Below are 18,490 nucleotides of genomic sequence, written 5' to 3' on the forward strand. Positions count from 1 at the left end.
GTCTTTATGGTCTAGCCAACCTGGATAATGGAAGTTTGAGAGGTGGGGACTTCACTCAGGTCCACTGCCCGAGTAGAAAAAGGCAGAAGCGGGTCACGGTAGCGTAATAGTGCTTTGACCAGCGACCAATCCAGACATCGGAAGTTTGAGAGGAGGGAGTGTCACTCAGGTCTGCTGCCTGAGTGGAAAAAGTCAGCAGCAGGTTATGGAAGTGTAACTGAGCTCTGACCAGCAACCAATTAGCATTTGGGATTGATTAGCAAGAGCAAATTAAAAGAAGGCAGAGGCAAGCACAGTGGCCACTGTTGGAGTGGACAGAGTCGTGGTGATCTTGAGGCTTTAGCTCTTTGATGTTTTAGTCAGAGAAAGCAAACAAAAGAAAAGCTCTAGATTAAGTTTCTTCTCCCTTCCCTTCTTTATATCTGCTCAGCCAGGGCAGCAGAGATGCCAGGCAGGATTGTTGAATACACCTGCTCTCTGTAGGAATCAGGGAAATCTCCGGTATCCCTGACACATGGAGCTGGAACTGAATGAACTCTGGATCAGTTGGGAACTTGAAAGGATGATAGACAGGACACATAGGTAGTTACACTCAAGGTGCAGGACACAGGAAACTGGGGGACAGTCAGGAAGGGAAAAGAGGTTAAGGAGCCAATGCAGAGTACCCCTGTGCACATCCCCCTCAATAACAGGTATATCACTTTGGATACTGTTGGGGGAGTTGGGGAATGGGGGGGGTGGTAAGTCACAATGGTCAGGTTTCTGGCACCAAGTCTGCCTCCGACTCAGAAGGGAAGGTGGGAGAAGAGGCACACTGTGGTGATAGGGAATTCGTTAATTAGGGGAATGAACAGGAGGTTCTGTGGGCAAGAACGAGATTCCCAGACGGTATGTTGGGTGCAGGGCCCAGCACATCTCGGATTGAGTCCTCAGCTTTCTAAAGTCAGATGATGAACAGCCAGAGGTTGTGATCCACGTAGGTACCAATGACATGGATAGAACAAGTAACAAGGTTCTGCACAGGCAGTTCAAGAAGTTAGGTGCTAAGTTAAAGGGCAGGATCTCCAGGGTTGTGATCTCAGGATTGCTACCCGTGCCACGTGCTGGTGAGGGCAGAACTAGGAAGATTATACAGTTTAATATATGGCTAAGGAGTTGGTGTAGGAAGGAAGGGATAAGATTTTTGGATCATTAGGCCCTCTTCCACGGAGGGTGGGACCTGCACAGAAGGGACGGCATCTGAACTGGAGGGGAACTAATATCCTAGCACCAAGGTTTGTTAATGCAGTATGGTAGGTTTTGATCTGGAGTTGGTTCATGGGAATATGTGTCAGAACAGCTACTGGAGAGATTGTGGCAACAGATGTTGGCAAGACCTCAGACAAAAGTCAAGAATCAAAAGGTTGACCATGGCGTGACTAATGTTCTGAGCTGCGTACAGAAGTAATAATGCAAGTACTATCGTAGGAAAGCCGAGCTCAGGGCATGGGTCAACACCTGAAATTATGACATTGCAGCCATTAGTGAGACTTAGATGCAGGAGGGACAGGACCACCAGCTCAGTATTCCAGGGCTCCAGTCTTTTAGATGTGACAGAACAGGAGGGATTAAAGGGGGTGGGGTGAAGTTACTAGTCAAGGGAAATGTCACTGCAGTGCTTAGTCACCACAGTCTTGAGAACTCTACTAGTGAGGCATTATGGGTGAAACTGAGAAATAAGAAAGGTAGTCCTTGGGATTTAAAGGAAAAAATTTGTAGAGAGATCACAGTTAGTTTCATAGAACATAGAATAGTACAGCACAGTACAGGCTCTTCGGCCCACAATGTCATGCCAACCCTTAAACCCTACCTCCCATATAACCCCCACCTTAAATTCCTCCATATACCTGTCTAGCAGTCTCTTAAACTTCATTAGTGTATCTGCCTCCACCACTGACTCAGGCAGTGCATTCCACGCACCAACCATTCTGAGTAAAAAATCTTCCTCTAATATCCCCCTTGAACTTCCCACCCCTTACCTTAAAGCCATGTCCTCTTGTATTGAGCAGTGGTGCCCTAGGGAAGAGGTGCTGGCTGTCCACTCTATCTATTCCTCTTAATATCTTGTATACCTCTATCACATCTCCTCTCATCCTCTCTCCAAAGAATAAATCCCTAGCTCCCTTAATCTCTGATCATAATGCATATTCTCTAAACCAGGCAGCATCCTGGTAAATCTCCTCTGTACCCTTTCCAATGCTTCCACATCTTTCCTATAGTGAGGCGACCAGAACTGGACACAGTACTCCAAGTGTGGCCTAACCAGAGTTTTATAGAGCTGCATCATTACCTCACGACTCTTAAACTCTATCCTACATCTTATGAAGGCTAACACCCCATAAGCTTTCTTAACTACCCTATCTCCCTGTGAGGCAACTTTCAGGGATCTGTGGACATGTACCCCCAGATCCCTCTGCTCCTCCACACTACCAAGTAACCTACCATTTACTTTGTACTCTGCCTTGGAGTTGGTCCTTCCAAAGTGTACCACCTCACACTTCTCCGGGTTGAACTCCATCTGCCACTTCTCAGCCCACTTCTGCATCCTATCAATGTCTCCCTGCAATCTTTGACAATCCTCTACACTATCCACAACACCACCAACCTTTGTCACATCTGCAAACTTGCCAACCCACCCTTCTACCCTCACATCCAGGTCATTAATAAAAATCACAAAAAGTAGAGGTCCCAGAACTGATCCTTGTGGGACACCACTGGTCACAACCCTCCAATCCGAATGCACTCCCTCCATCACGACCCTTTACTTTCAGCAGGCAAGCCAATTCTGAATCCACCTGGCCAAACTTCAATGGATCCCATGCCTTCTGACTTTCTGAATAAGCCTACCGTGTGGAACCTTGTCAAGTGCCTTACTAAAATCCATGTAGATCACATCCACTACACTCTCCTCATCTATATGACTGGTCACCTCCTCAAAGAACACTATCAGGCTTGTTAGACACGATCTGCCCTTCACAAAGTCATGCTGATTGCCCCTATTCAGACCATGTTTCTCTAAATGCCCAGAGATCCTATCTCTAAGAATCTTTTCCAACAGCTTTCTCACCACAGACGAAAGGCTCACTGGTCTACAAATACCTAGACTATCCCTACTACCTTTTTTGAACAAGGGGACAACATTCACCTCCCTCCAATCCTCCGGTACCATTTCCGTGGACAACAAGGACATAAAGATCCTAGCCAGAGGCTCAGCAATCCTTTCTCTCGCCTCGTGGAGCAGCCTGGGGAATATTCTGTCAGGCCCTAAGGACTTATCCATCCTAATGGATTTTAGCAACTCCAACACCTCCTCTCCCTTAATACCAACATGCTCCAGAACATCAACCTCACTCATATTGTCCTCACCGTCATCAAGTTCCCTTTCACTGGTGAATACCAAAGAGAAGTATTCATTGAGGGCCTCGCTCACTTCCACAGCCTCCAGACACATCTTCCCACCCGCATCTCTAATTGGTCCTACCTTCACTCCCGTCATCCTTTTGTTCTTCACATAATTGAAGAATGCCTTGGGGTTTTCCTTTACCCTACTCGCCAAGGCCTTCTCATGCCCCCTTCTTGCTCTCCTCAGCCCCTTCTTAAGCTCCTTTCTTGCTACCCTATATTCCTCAATAGACCCATCTGATCCTTGCTTCCTAAACCTCATGTATGCTGCCTTCTTCCACCTGACTAGATTTTCCACCTCACTTGTCACCCATGGTTCCTTCACCCTACCGTTCTTTATCTTCCTCACCGGGACAAATTTATCCCTAACATCCTGCAAGAGATCCCTAAACATCAACCACATGTCCATAGTACATTTCCCTGCAAAAACAGGGAAACAAAGTTGTTATAGTAGGTGATTTTAACTTTCCACATATTGACTGGGAATTCCATACTGTCAAAGGACTGGCTAGGATAGAGTTTGTCAAATGTGTTCAGGAAAGATTTCCTTCATCAGTACACAGAAGTCCCAATGAGAGAGTGCAATACTGGATCTGCTAATAAGGAATGAGACAGGGCAGGTGAAATAAGTTTGTGTAGGGGAATACTTTGCATCCGGTGACCACAATGCCATTAGTTTCAAAGGAAATATGCAAAGAGGTAGGTCTGGTCTGCAGGTTGAGATTCTAAATCGGAGAAAGGCCAATTTTGATGGCACCAGAACTGATCTGGCAAGTGTGGACTGGGACAGGCTGTTTTCAGGCAAAAATGTACTTAGAAAGTGGAAGGCCTCCAAAAATGGAATTTTGAGAGCACAAAGCTTTTATGTGTCTGTCAGAATAAAAGGCAAAGATAACAAGTATAGGGAACCTTGCTTTTCCAAGAGATATTAAGGCCCTGGTTAAGAGGAGAAAAAAAAGGAGGCATGCCGCAGATATATAGATAAGTAGGAACAAATGAGGTGCATCTGGAGTACAAGAAATGCAAGAGAACACTAGGGAAATAAATCAGGAAGGTGAAAGTAGGCATGAAGTTGAAGGAGAATCCCAAGGATTCTACAGGTATATTAAGAGCAAAAGGATTGCGAGGATAAAATAGGTCCCCTGGAAGACCAGAATAGTACATCTACATGTGGAGATGGGGAAAACTTAAATGCATTCTTTACATCTGTACAGAGGAGGAGGTGTTTGCTACCGAGGCAAATCACGTTGGATAAATCCCCAGGTCCTGACAAGGTGTTCCCTTGGATCCCATGGGAGGCAAGTGCAGAAATTGCAGGGGCCCTGGCAGAGATATTTAAAACATCCTTAGCAGCAGGCAAGGTACTAGAGGATTGGATAGTTAATGCTGTTCTGCCCTGTATCTCAATAAATAAATAAATATTCCAAATCTCTTCCCAGCCGCCCCCACCCCGTTGATGAGGGTGCATGGTGAAAAAATACAAATTAATCTTGTCAGTACTTTCTGATACTTGGGAATAACTGCTCACACAATTCTTTTCACCTGTGTGTCGGCTGGGGTGACATACTGCGTCCGGTGCTCCCGACGTGGCCTTCTATATATTGTCGAGACCCAACCCAGACTGGGAGATCGTTTTGCTGAACACCTACGCTCTGTCTGCCAGAGAAAGCAGGATCTCCCAGTGGCCACACATTTTAATTCCACATCCCATTCCCATTCTGACATGTCTATCCACGGCCTCCTCTACTGTAGAGATGAAGCCACACTCAGGTTGGAGGAACAACACCTTATATTCCGTCTGGGTAGCTTCCAACGTGATGGTATGAACGTTGACTTCTCTAACTTCTGCTAATGCCCCACCTCCCCTCGTACCCCATCCGTTATTTATACACACATTCTTTCTCTCTCTCTCCTTTTTCTCTCTCTGTCCCTCTGACTTTACCCCTTGCCCATCCTCTGGCCCCCCCCTTCTCCTTCTCTCTGGGCCTTCTGTCCCATGATCCTCTCTTATCCCTTTTGCCAATCAACTGTCCAGCTCTTGGCTCCATCCCTCCCCCTCCTGTCTTCTCCTATCATTTTGGATCTCCCCCTTCCTCTCCCACTTTCAAATCTCTTACTAGCTCTTCCTTCAGTTAGTCCTGACGAAGGGTCTCGGCCTGAAACGTCGACTGTATCTCTTCCTAGAGATGCTGCCTGGCCTGTTGCATTCACCAGCAACTTTGATGTGTGTTGCTCTTTTCAAAATGAGTATGTTATTTTGTTAGATGTTTTGAATCCATAATAGTGCATGGGAATGCAACTATCAGAACAGGCCTTGATACAATTTCTCCAAATTGCTCCTCTCTGACAAGCTAAAATAGTTTTAAACCAAAAGTTAGCATAATGACCATTATTAAGCCAGAATTCTACAGGACAGGTACAGATATTCAGCCCAACTCATCACACTGGCCATCGGGCACCACTTTGTATTAGTCCTACTGCACAGCACTTGGCACATAGCCTTCTATGTCTAAGCAATTCAAGTGTTCACCTAAATATTTCTTAAGTAACGATATTTCAATAAGGCGTTGGGATGTTGGGAGGAAAGCATCGGAGAGATGTCAGAGGTAGTGCTTCTTTTTTAAAAACACAGACTGTGGTGGGTATGTGGAATGTATTGCTAAGGGTGGTGGTAGAGAAAGATACATAAGAGGCTTTTAAGAGATTCTCACATGGGCACGTTGATGAAAGTAAAATGGAGGGCTCTGTGGGAGGGAAAGGTTAGATCGATCTTGAGGTAGGTTAAGGTATTGGCACAATATCATAGGCTGTAGGACCTGCACTGTACTGTGTTCTATGTTCTAAATGCTATCAGTGAACCAGCTTCATCCATTTTCTCATGGTTCCCTTCATATTGCTTCCAAATCTTTTTCCCTTAGCCTAAATACATGTCCTCTAATTTTAAATATCTCTGATATAGAGAAAATTTCCTGCATATGTTTATCTATATTGCTCAATTTTATATGTCCCCTTTTAATCTGCACACTCTTGAGGCCTAGCTTCTCAGGACTCATTTTATAATTGAGCTGCTCCATCCCAGGCTACATCCTGGTGAATCACCTCTGCACCCTCTCTAGCTTTATCACATCCCTCCTGTGGTATGGTGATCAGAACAACATGAGGTACTCCAACTGAAATCTGAACAACTATTTTATAATGTTGGCGCATAACCTCCAGCTTTCTATATTCAGTGCCTCAACTAATGAAAGCCAGCATCCCATATGCCTTCCTGTGCACTTCATGTACCTGCGATGTCACCTTCAAGGATCTATGAATTTGGAATCAGAGGCCACTCTGTTCCTAAATACTTCAAAGATTCTACCATTCATGTTTGCCTGAGTCTCCATGGAACTCCCAGAATGCGTCACCTCACAACTGTTTGGATTAGAATCCATCCGTAATTTCTCAGTCCCATTTTACCAACACATCAACATCTGTCTGCAGCCTAAAACTACCTTCCACATGGTCAACAACTCACCAACCTTCATGGCATCTACAATCTTAACTATTATGCATGCCACATCCACATCTAAATCAATTATGTACATTGCAAACAGCAAACATCCTAGTGGGACTCCACTTACCACAGGTACCCAATTGCAACAATATCAATTCAGCATCACCCAGTCTCCGTTTGCCAAGATAATTTTGGATCTAATTTGCTAACTTGTCCTGGGTACCATGGGCTCTAACATTTTCAATCAGAGTCCGGCATTGGACTTCGTCAAAAGCTTTTCTAAACCCCTCTCCAATTCAATACACTTTGTTACCTCTTCAAAGAATTCAATCAAATCAGTCGGGCCAGGATCTCTCATTGACAAGGCCACAATGGCCATCTCTGAATCATTTTGGATAGTATTGGGGAGTGGATATAGATGGCATCCTGGAAGACAACATTGCAACAGCCTAGTTCATGGCATCATAGAAGAGGGAGAACAACCAGAAAAGAGAGAGTTAGACAGGATTCTGTTATGACAGGGATATCAGTTCAAAGTAAATTTATTAACAAAGTACATACAGGTTACCATATGTTCGTGCTGTTGGTGTAAATTTAAGCCGACTTGGCAGGGGAAGAGGACTCAAATAAGTTGTTTAGATGGAGAGATACTTCAGTCAGAGGATAAAGATTTATTTCGTCCAGAAAGCCAGAGAACATCAGGGTGAATTCTAAGCAAAAATGCATCTGTTTTAATGGAAGGAGAATCACTAGTAAAGTGGATAAACTCAAGCTATAATAAGTAACTGGATGTCAAGGGATGTTAAGAGTTAGATAAAGAGAAAAAGAGCAGGTTACAAGAAGTACGTTTGTAATAAAGGGAGAGGACACTGCAGATTTTGAAAGTGTAAGCATTTAAAAAAGAAATTAGAAAAGCTAAGAGAGGTCAAGTGAAATCACTGGCAGACAAGATTAGGGTAAATATCCAAAGGTGTTCTGTAAGCATATTGAAGACAAAAAAAAAACACTAGGTATAAAGTAAGGGTCCATGTGAGGAATTATATATAGAATTAAAAGGGCTAAAACCTGACTGACTTGTTTTGCAGCTTGGCTAGTCGTGCTGTGAGAATAATGTTGCAAGACAACTGAGGAACAAAGGAGTACTTGTGCATGAGAAAGCTGCTTTGTGTAACCACTAATCAAGGATGTCTGGCAACATGAGAGTACTATGTGATAACGAATGTTTTAACAAGCAGTCCCAGACAGTGTTCAGGGCTCACTTGATTGCAGATTTTCCAGGCTCTATGAGTGGGAGCTCTGTAGTATCAACTGAGATGCAAGCTTGCTAATAAACAGTATGTAACCTTAAGTAAACTGTGTTTGACAATTATTCCCTTGGTCTGAACCTAAAGTCCTCTGGTCGAAAGGCAGATTGACACATGAATACCTTTCTATCAATATTGACAAAGTAAATAGACTGTAGCTGGAGAATTCAATAAAGGGGTAGTTGAAAGTCTGGTGCAAATCTCTGTAAGTAGAGAGGTACTAAATGCCTTGGTGGGCTTAAAGGTGCATAAATTCCTGGGACCAGATGGAATTTATCTATAGGTGCTGAGAGAGGCAAGAGAAGAGACTGCTAGCACTCTGACTAAGTGAAGGAAGGAAATATGCTCTCCCTTTTCAACTATGTAGGGGAAAGCCTAGAACTATAGACCTGTGAAGCTAACATCAATGGGAGGGAAGATGCTGGAAAAAATTCATTAGGGGAGAAATCATGATAACTTGGAGAGACGGACTAATCACAGACAACCAGCATGGCTTTCTCAAAGACAAATTTTGTCTAACTAATTTCATTGAATTCTTTGAAGATGTAACTAATTGCTGTAGTCTTACATAGACTTTAAAATGCCTTTGATAAAGTCCCACGAGGAGTCTTCTTCAGAATGAGACAGAGGGTGAAGGCAGGGAGTTATTTTGTTATTGGACGTCTGTGATTAGTGGCAGCCTACCATGATCCCTGCTGCTTGTAATAACCATGAATGTCTTGGACATGGATGTGGCAGGCAATATCAATATGTTTGTTGATGACACAAAAATTGGTGGAATTGTTAATGTGGAGGGTAGTCTGAGGCCACAGACAGATGTTTGGTGAAATGTGCTAAAAAATTCTGCATGACAAATGTGAGGTGATGCAACTTAGGAGCATTAATGAGGCTTGGAGATACATTATGAACAGCAAGTTCCTGGGGAGTATTGAGGGGAACAGAGTAACTTCAGAGTACAATTGTATAGATTAGTGATGGTGACATTACAGATAAAATAATTGAATTGAATTGAGTGATCTTTATTGTCATTTATACATAGGTACAATGAAATTCTGTTTAGCTTCCTCTCAGGCAATTAAATAACTACTACTAGTCAAATCAGGCCTAGAGGGCCAGCGTCGGGCAGATTAAGGCAATTAAATAAAGCGGTAGATAAAAACAAGACAGTAATAGAAAATCAGTATTAAACAGATAAGTTGCAGAAAATAAGTTGCAGCAGCACCAGAATATCACAGTAATGCACAAAGTGCCGTTAGTGCAAGTATTTGAGTCCTCATGTGTGCATTTGTGTGCTCACAGCTTGTCATTGTCCTGTGGGAGTGGTGTGATGGAGACCACAGCTCTGGGATAGAAGCTGTTCCTCAGTCTATTTGTTCTGGCTTTTAGTGTCCTGAACCTTTTGCTAGACGGCAGCAGGTCAAACAGGGAGTGGCCGTGGTGTGTAGTGTCTCTGGTTATGCTGAATGCTTTCCTCCTGAGTCTGCTGGAATAGATGGTGTCCAGTCCTGGGAGCTCCAGCCTGACAATTCGCTGGGCCGCCTTCACCACGTGATGCTAGTATTGTCGCTCAGCAGCTGTGCAGCTGACACACCGCACTGTGGCGTTGTCGGTCAGGATAGTTTCAACTGTGCTTCTGTAGAAATTAAGCAACAGCTTTTGTGGGAGTTTGGCCTGTTTCAGCTTCCTGAGGAAGAGTCTTTGCTGTGCCTTTTTTTTTACAAACAACAAGGTGTTGGTGATCCATGTCAGCTGTTTTGACAACATAACTCCAAGGAACTTTAGGTTTTCCACACTACCTCTCCACGTATATGGAGGGGGGGTGTGTACTCTGTCCTTTGACCTCCTGAAGTCAATGATCATCTCTTTTGTTTTAGAAGCGTTAAGGACCAGGTCGTTGTCCTTACACCACTCCTTCAGATGATCCACCTCAAGCCTGTAGGCTGTTACATCCTCATCCAAGATCAGGCCAACCACTGTGGTATCGTCTGCAAATTTAATTATGGAGTTGGAGGTGTAGATGGGGGTGCAGTCGTGTACTAGGAATGTAGCTAGAAAGTTATAGGAAATATTTCCCATAGTTGGGCCATTTAAAACATGTGATGGGGTTAATGCCCACTGGTCAGCATGGACAAGTTATGTCAAATGGCTCATCTCCATGCTGCAGGATTCCATGACGTTATGACTAGTCAGTCCCTTTTTTTCATGTGATCATTAATCATCTCACTCAAATTTTTCCACTGTCTCCTCCCTATCACTGGTGCCTGGGTCACAGTTCCAAAGTTATAAAGCTTTCCCTTACTAACTTTCTTGAAAAGGACCACCACAGCTGCCATTCTTCCCTTCATCCGATACTTTACATGCACAATGGCAATTTAAATATCTCAGCCACAGGCCCAGAAATCTCATCCCTTGCCTCCAGTAGCAGCCTGTTCAGCCCTAGCTTCTTGGTTCTTAGTTTCTTGCCTCTTTGCCTCACCTACTCTAATGAATCTTGGTCAATGACATTTTTGGTCCTTGTTCTTTAGTAAACAACAAAATGATGGTAGATGAGGAAAAGTAGGAAGAAAATAGTATTGGAACATTTTCTAACCATAACTACTTATAACTAATTAATAGCATAAAAGTAAGGGCATCAACACCATAAAGGAGAGGCCCACCATTGAAAGTGAACCCTTACTTGTCTGTTGTATTCTTCTTCATGTTCCATCCACATGTACTCAGCAAAAGGATTTGGCTCATTTTCAGTATGTCCATTGGATACAATGACGTCCTGTGCCCCAGAGCCTGACGTCATATTTGTCATATTAGGAGCCTTCATGTCTAAGGAATCAGTCTGAAATGTAGAACACAAGAAAGAGAGGCAGATTAATGACTGAAAACATTTAGCTCAGAAATACCCTGAATGCATAAGAATATACTGGATGTATAACAAAAACTAGCCATCAGAAATAAAAGTATTCTGCACACTGTAGGGTAATTGGGTAAGTGCCCAATGAATGTAATCATGGGATGGGACTTGGACCTAAATTGAACTAAAGCACACTTAAAAGTTTGTTGTTAAAAGTTCAGCTGCGCACATGCTACCCTTTCACAGACAAATTTTCCAGATGGTGTGTTGTAATACTGCACACCTGTGACCTGACCTCATACTTCCCAGCAACATAAGGTGCAGGGATAGATGTGATAAGGTTCACAACTCTTCTGATGAACTCACCATTTTCCTCAGTTGTTCAAATGATCAGAAGAAAAAGTTGTTCCAGGCAGTCACTAGAGGTAAAGAAACAAACGTAAGGGCCGGGCCATCGAATAGCAGAGAAGAAACAAAAACGACCATGAGAAAAGTCCAGGTTTCATACTGAGCAGTATATCAAGATACCATGAGGTTCTTTTAAAATTTTATGCATTTTCAGATTTACTGAACACCAAGTAAAAAAAAATCATGGTCCTTTGGAAATTTCTAAACTTTCTCTGATACCCCAAATGTACCTACCAAATTCCCACTTAGCAGAGATGGGCAGTATTTCTGTCCTCTATAGCCAGACTCGTATACCAACTCATCAATACCAACTGAAGTGCCACCCTGAGCTATCCCATATGCCTGCATTTGGCCCATAGTCCTCTAAACCTTTCCTTTCTTTGAATTTGTCCAAAAACACTGTCATTGAGTTTCTTCTACCCTTCCACTGGCATATCATTCCATATGATCTGTATAGAAATATTTCTGGAATAAAAATTGAAAATGCTGAAAGCACTCTATATGTGAAGCCAGAAACAGAGATAACACTTCAGGTTGATGAGCTTTCATTAGAACCTCAACCTCAAGTGCTAGCTAGTTGCTTCTCTTGCCACAGATGCCGCCTGACTTGCTGCGTATGGCAAGTGAATAAAGACTGTGGCGATGGTCAGAATTCCACTGGGGAATTAAAAGGCCCACAGGCTACCTTAATGTGGGATGCAGGAGTAGAGGCATTGGACATACATTAAAATTGGCACCGATTACTCCAAGTTTGACCTACTCTGACCTTTCTGATACTTTTCAATGTAAGCTTATTATCTGACTAGGCACATTATAGCCATCATGGCTCAACAATGAATTCAACAATATAATCACTTCCAACATTCTACACCACACACCTGGTACTTCTCCTGGTACTTTATTCACCTTCTCCAATTTACAACTCCTTCAGACATACATTTACCACCCACTTTTAACTGGCAGCAGCAGCATTTATGTCATTCAATCTCTCCCGAATTCCACCCTACCACAGACCTTTTCTTTTGTCTTCTCTATCACTCTCCTCTTTCTCTGCAACTTTAAACATATTCTATGTCTAACACTTCTAATGAACTTTTGCTTTTTCCACAGATGCTTGTCTATGTTTATTTCAGATTTCCAACATGTGAGAATTTTTCTTTTAAACTGATCAACACTTAGCTGAACCAATAAATAAGTGTATTCTAGGTTAATCTTCAAGCACAGGTAAATTCCCTGAGAGGAAGATGAGAAATAAACTGTTAAAAAGATGGATTCTTCTTTAAGAAAATAATTTGTGTACCTTTGTTTTGAGTTATCCTTCACAAAACCATCAAACTAATCAGAATACCATCTTAGACAAGACATTTGACAACACATCTGGGACAGCACTCAACATCTACCTATTCTATCACTAGTACATCATGATCCAATGCAAACAATGTAATGCACCACAATGAATCAACTTAATTCTATGTCCAAAATCTTCAATAAAGAGCTCATCTGGATATAGAACATTGTGCTGTCTGAATCAAACCCTGAAACTCCATTACCAAAGATCACCATAGAAACAGCAAAGCATAACTATAGCAACTCAAAAAAGCTCAAAGTTCACCTCAGGGTAACTAGGAATTGGTAATAAATATGCCCTTACATGTAACTCCAATATTGTAAGATTCTGAGGGGGTCCATAGTTTTCTACAAGTTTACTCTTTTTTTTCCTCTACCTATGCAAGTATTATATAGCCCACGTACTCAGGGGATATACAACAGAGACTGGTGATGCAGCAAGATAGTGCACAAAGTCAAGAAAATGAATTATTTTCTCTGCAACAGTGGCACAGTTTGCAGTTACTAGATTTGTTCTGTGGCAAGATGCATTTCTGTGAATACATATCCAAAGATCCAAGTGAATGGAATGATATGCTTATCTCCTTCAGACAGATTGGTGCCATAAACTTTCACTGCAGCAAACGTTTTCAAATTAAAAACCAGTACAATAGTGCTCCTATCATTTTGGATCCCCCCCCTCCCACTTTCTAATCTCTTTCTATCTCTTCTTTCAGTTAGTCCTGACGAAGGGTCTTGGCCCAAAACGTCAACTGTACTTCTTCCTATAGATGCTGCCTGGCCTGCTGTGTTCACCAGCATTTTTTGTGTGTGTTGCTACAATAATGACACTAGCATTTTACAATATTCAAACCACACTTCGTTTGATTTGAATTTCCATGCTTTGCATTATGGAACCTGGAGATACTAGATTACAAAATAAACACCAAGATCCTCAAATACTCAAAGAAATAACACAATCATAGTTTCTAACTACTTAAGACAGAGTCTTCACTGTGACATGTTAAGGCCATTGCATGAACTGCATTTAGAGAAAACTAGTAAGCCTAAAAGCAAGATTAAGTAATATAGTTGGAGATTTATGCTGAAATATTATGTACAATTCAGGACTTTTGTTCTGGGCCTTACTACTTGATTCCTCAAATTTTCCTCCTAACAGAACTTTAAAAATTCCATGATCAGCAACTTCTGACATGTGAAAACACCATTTCTAAGTTTCTCCACATACAGGATGAAAATGCAGACCCAGCAAACCAAAGATAACTTTAAAAAAAATATATTCCTCCCCTGTAAACAAGTACTCGGACTAAAGCAAGCAATTTACCATGAATCAATGTACAGTTCAGAGTACAAACTTATTCCATGAGGAATTAAGATTCAAAATCTGCATCGAAAAGGCACATAGTAAAGGCTGCTTTCTTACTGGAATCAAGAGTTTTGGAAAGGCCTCAAAAGAACGAGTCAGAAATGCTTTTCCTCAACACCTCACAGCTGGTTATCCTAAGTACAGACTGAAGAACACATCACCTGTGCACTTTTGGCCAGTCGACGTGGCAAGAAAGATCTTCATAAAAAAAGATGGCTACTTATGCACAAGCATACCTCAATGAGAAAGTTCTACTGGAAATCTAATTAGCATTCTCAATACACTGTATATTGCAGCAGCATGGCAATTATGCAATAAGTTTAGAATTTTGGCTCTTTTAATATTTGTTAACTTGATTAAAAAGTTTTTAACATGAAGCTTGTTGAGCTCATATTGCAGTATCCACAATAGCTTTTCAAAGGTGCGAGTGTTCCTTAAATGATTTCTCTCCTCCTCCATAAAAATCTGCATCAGATGAACCCTCATGAAGCATTAGACTTTGGCATAATGCCAATGGCCCAAACTCCAGAAACTCTATACAGTAAAAACATGAAATAATCCCCACCTGGCTAGCACAGTGTATTAAAAAAACCAGATCACTCAGCACAGAGCAAGAACAAACAAATTAACTTTATGACAAACTAGACAGACTGGCAAACTGACCTTTTCACAGATCCTCATCCATTAAGATGAAAGCTACATTTAAATATTAAATAATAGTAATAGTGCAGTTATATTTTACAACAGCACTGCAAAATCCTCATGAAAATTTTCCAGAGATCGAGGCTTTTAGCTGCTTAACATGACGCAACCACTGGTCATTTGACACTTACAATGTGCTCCACCCCCCACCACACACATTCTACTGTGCAAGTAAGTGCAGTGCACTAACCAAGTTTGAAAGGACCAAAATCAAGATTGTTTAATGTCATTTCCAGTACACAAGTGTAAAGGAGAGAAAAAAAAATTGTTACTCGGAACCAAAGATCAAAAACAAAAACAATCGGGGGTCGGGGAGGATGCAATTACAAAGCTAAGCTACACATCCAAAGATATTAGATTGCCTTTCAGCATCCTATCTCCAGAAGTTATTCGTCTTTTTGTAACAAAGAGGTCTTTTTACCATGAAAGAAAAATCAAAACAGTTGCTAAAACTGTAAGATCGTTTGTCAGTCTGCTTATAGTTTTTCATAAATTCTATTGGGTTTCTTTAATATCCTGAAAATGCCTGCAAGAAAATAAATGTCAAGGTAGTATATATTAACATATACATAGTTTGATAATAAATTTTGACTACTTTGACGATAAAACCTGTGTTTTTATATGAATGAAATATGTGAAATGTTATGTAAGTGAACATATATTTTCAACCTAGTATCCATCATTCTCAATGTTCATTTTTGTCCAAAAAAGCTTGAAATTAGTGTTGAACATGATGCTTTAAACTTCCAAAACACTTTGTTTGAATCTCTTTTGAAAGGTTTCCAGCCCTGCCACAGAAGTGAACCAATTACAAATGATACTCTGTGACTGTGATGATAGTAACTGATCTTCATCCTTCTCAATTTGACCGAAGCCTTGTTCCTTCAATGTCTCTGTTGTTCAGGTTAATGAGAGTTAACAGTTCTTATTAACAGACTTAAAACAGAAAAATGGCTTTTCTCCCCAAAACTACACGATTATCTCTGGTGCCAAAGAATTATTTTTAGTCAATAGCTCTATCCACCCACATGCCACTCCTTGACAATATAATCAGATCCCACATGTACACTCATTATATCAGAAGATTGTATCGACAAGGTTAAAACCTTGGGAACAGTAAGCCAGAAAAAGGCTGTGAAGAGCATGGAAGGGATGGGGAAAATGAAAATCAGGAATTAAATTACTTTCCATTTCACTATGCATTTCTCAGTTGGCATTCCATCCCTAAACTGTCAAATGTTTGTCAGACATTCAACACAGGATGTGCAAAAATTTACTTTCACTGGATACTAATGAGGATAAAGCTGTTGACTGCAGCCCTCATCTCAAACTATTTGCAAGCCAACTCTGCTTCTCTCCTTAGCAAGAATGACCACAAACCAAGAGCCATATTTAACTGATGAGCTTCCAAAAAAATATCTGCCTTATTTACTTACAACATGAGAAGACATGGCAATTCTGTCCCAGCTTCAGCTCATCAAGGAGTAAAACTCTCACCCATGTTTAGCTTACCTGGAATTCCAATTAGCACCTAGCTACCCTCACTCCTAGAAACATAGAAATCTACAGCACATTACAGGCCCTTCGGCCCACAATGTTGTGCCGACCACGTAACCTACTCTAGAAACTGCTTAGAATTAACCTATCGCATAGCCCTCTATTTTTCTAACCTCCACCTATCTAAGAGTCTCTTAAAAGACCCTATTATATCTGCCTCCACCACCTTCGCTGGCAGTGCATTCCGTGTACCGACCACTCTCTATGTGAAAAACTTACCTCTGACATCCCCCTTGTACCTTACTTCCAAGCACCTTAAAACTATGCGCCCTCATGTTAGCCATTTCAGCCCTGGGTAAAAGCCTTTGGCTATCCCACATGATCAATGCCACTCCATCTCATACATCTCTATCAGGTCACCTCTCATCCTCCAACACTGCAAGGAGAAAAGGCTAAGTTCACTCAGCCTGTTCTCAGAAGGTACGCTCTCCAATCCAGGCAACATCCTTGTAAATCTACAGTATACGCTCTCTACGGTATCCACATCCTTCCAAAGTGAAGTGACCAGAACGGAACACAGTACTCCAAGTGCCTAACTAAGGGTTTATATAGCTGTAACATTACCTCACTGCTCTTGAACTTAATCCCACAGTTGATGAAGGCCTACACACCATACGTCTTAACAACACTGTCGACATATCAAATCTCCTCAAACTCCGAATGAAATATAGCCACAGTCATACCTTATTTGTAACTGCTTCGATATGTTGGGCCTAGGATAGATCCGCAGAGATTATGGCACCCAGAAACCTGAAACTGCTCAATCTATCCGGTTCTGATCCCTCAATGAGGACTGGTGTGTGTGCCCTTGTTTTATACTTTCTAAAGTCAACAATCAATTCTTTGGTCTTTGGCCTTACTGATGTTGAGTGCAAGGTTGTTGCTGTGATGTCATTCAACCAGATGACGTATCTCACTCCTGTACACCTTCTCGTCATCATCTGAAATTCTACCAATAGTTGTGTCGTCAGCAACTTTATAAGACCATAAGATATAGGAGCAGAATTAGGCCATCCGGCCGATCGAGTCTGCTCCACCATTCAAGCATGGCTGATCCTTTTTTTTAAATCTCCTCAACCCCAGATCCCGGCCTTCCCGCCCCCCCCTGGAAACTTTGATGCCATGTCCAATCAAGAACCTATCAATCTCTGCCTTAAATACACCCAACAATGTGGCCTCCACAGCTGCACGTGGCAACAAATTCCACAAATTCACCCCTCTAACCTGAGGCTGTGCCCTCTTGTCCTAGACTCTCCCACCATGGGAAACATCCTTTCCACATCTACTCTGTCTAGGTCTTTAAAAATTTGAAAGGTTTCAATGAGATCCACCCTCATCTTTCTGATTTCCAGTGAGCACAGACCCAGAGCCATCAAACATTCCTCGTATGATAACCCTTTCATTCCCAGAATCATCCCTGTGAACCTCCACTGAACCCTCTCCAATGACAACACATCTTTTCTTAAATGAGGAGCCCAAAACTCTTCACAATACTCAAGGTGAGGCCTCACGACTGCCTTATAAAGCCTCAGCATCACATCCCTGCTCTTATTCTAGATCTCTTGAAATGAATGTTAGCATTGCATTTGTCTTCTCAACCTGCAAGTTAACCTTTTGGGTGTTCTGCACAAGGACTCCCAAGTCCTTCTGCATCTCAGATTCCTGGATTTTCTCCCCGTTTAGAATATAGTCTGTACATTTATTTCTACTACCCAAGTGCATGGCCATACATTTTTCAACATTGTATTTCATTTGCCACTTTCTTGCCCATTCTCCTAATCTGGCTAAGTGCTTCTGCATCCTACCTGTTTCCTCAACATTACCTGCCCTTCCACCAATCTTCATATCATCTGCAAACCTGGCAACAAAGCCATCTATTCCATCATCTAACTCATTTATATACAGCATAAAAAGAGGTCCCAAAACCAACCCCTGCGGAACATCACTAGTCACTGGCAGCCAACCAAAAAAGGATCCTTTTATTCCCACTCATTGCCTCCTACCAATCAGCCAATGTTCTT

General features: G+C 41.9%; 1 protein-coding gene across 3 annotated transcripts in view; it reads right to left on the reverse strand.

The window, feature by feature from the left end:
- The window catches only part of paip2b (poly(A) binding protein interacting protein 2B), a 122,679-nt gene that overhangs the window by 63,498 nt on the left and 40,691 nt on the right, over positions 1 to 18,490 (reverse strand). Inside the window, exons 1-3 of one of the 3 annotated variants that reach the window (XM_063047160.1) lie at positions 14,874 to 15,005; positions 11,456 to 11,508; positions 10,919 to 11,074 (exon numbers count right to left, since the gene is read on the reverse strand). In XM_063047160.1, coding sequence (XP_062903230.1) covers positions 10,919 to 11,074; positions 11,456 to 11,458 — 159 coding nt within the window. In that variant the 5' untranslated portion in view covers positions 11,459 to 11,508; positions 14,874 to 15,005. Of the gene's footprint in view, positions 1 to 10,918; positions 11,075 to 11,455; positions 11,509 to 14,873; positions 15,006 to 18,490 lie in introns of those variants that run through there. The other 2 variants (XM_063047159.1, XM_063047161.1) reach the window with 2 other exon arrangements.

This window comes from Mobula hypostoma, chromosome 4 (genome assembly GCF_963921235.1).
Source record: "Mobula hypostoma chromosome 4, sMobHyp1.1, whole genome shotgun sequence".
Classification (NCBI taxonomy): Eukaryota; Metazoa; Chordata; class Chondrichthyes; order Myliobatiformes; family Myliobatidae; genus Mobula; species Mobula hypostoma.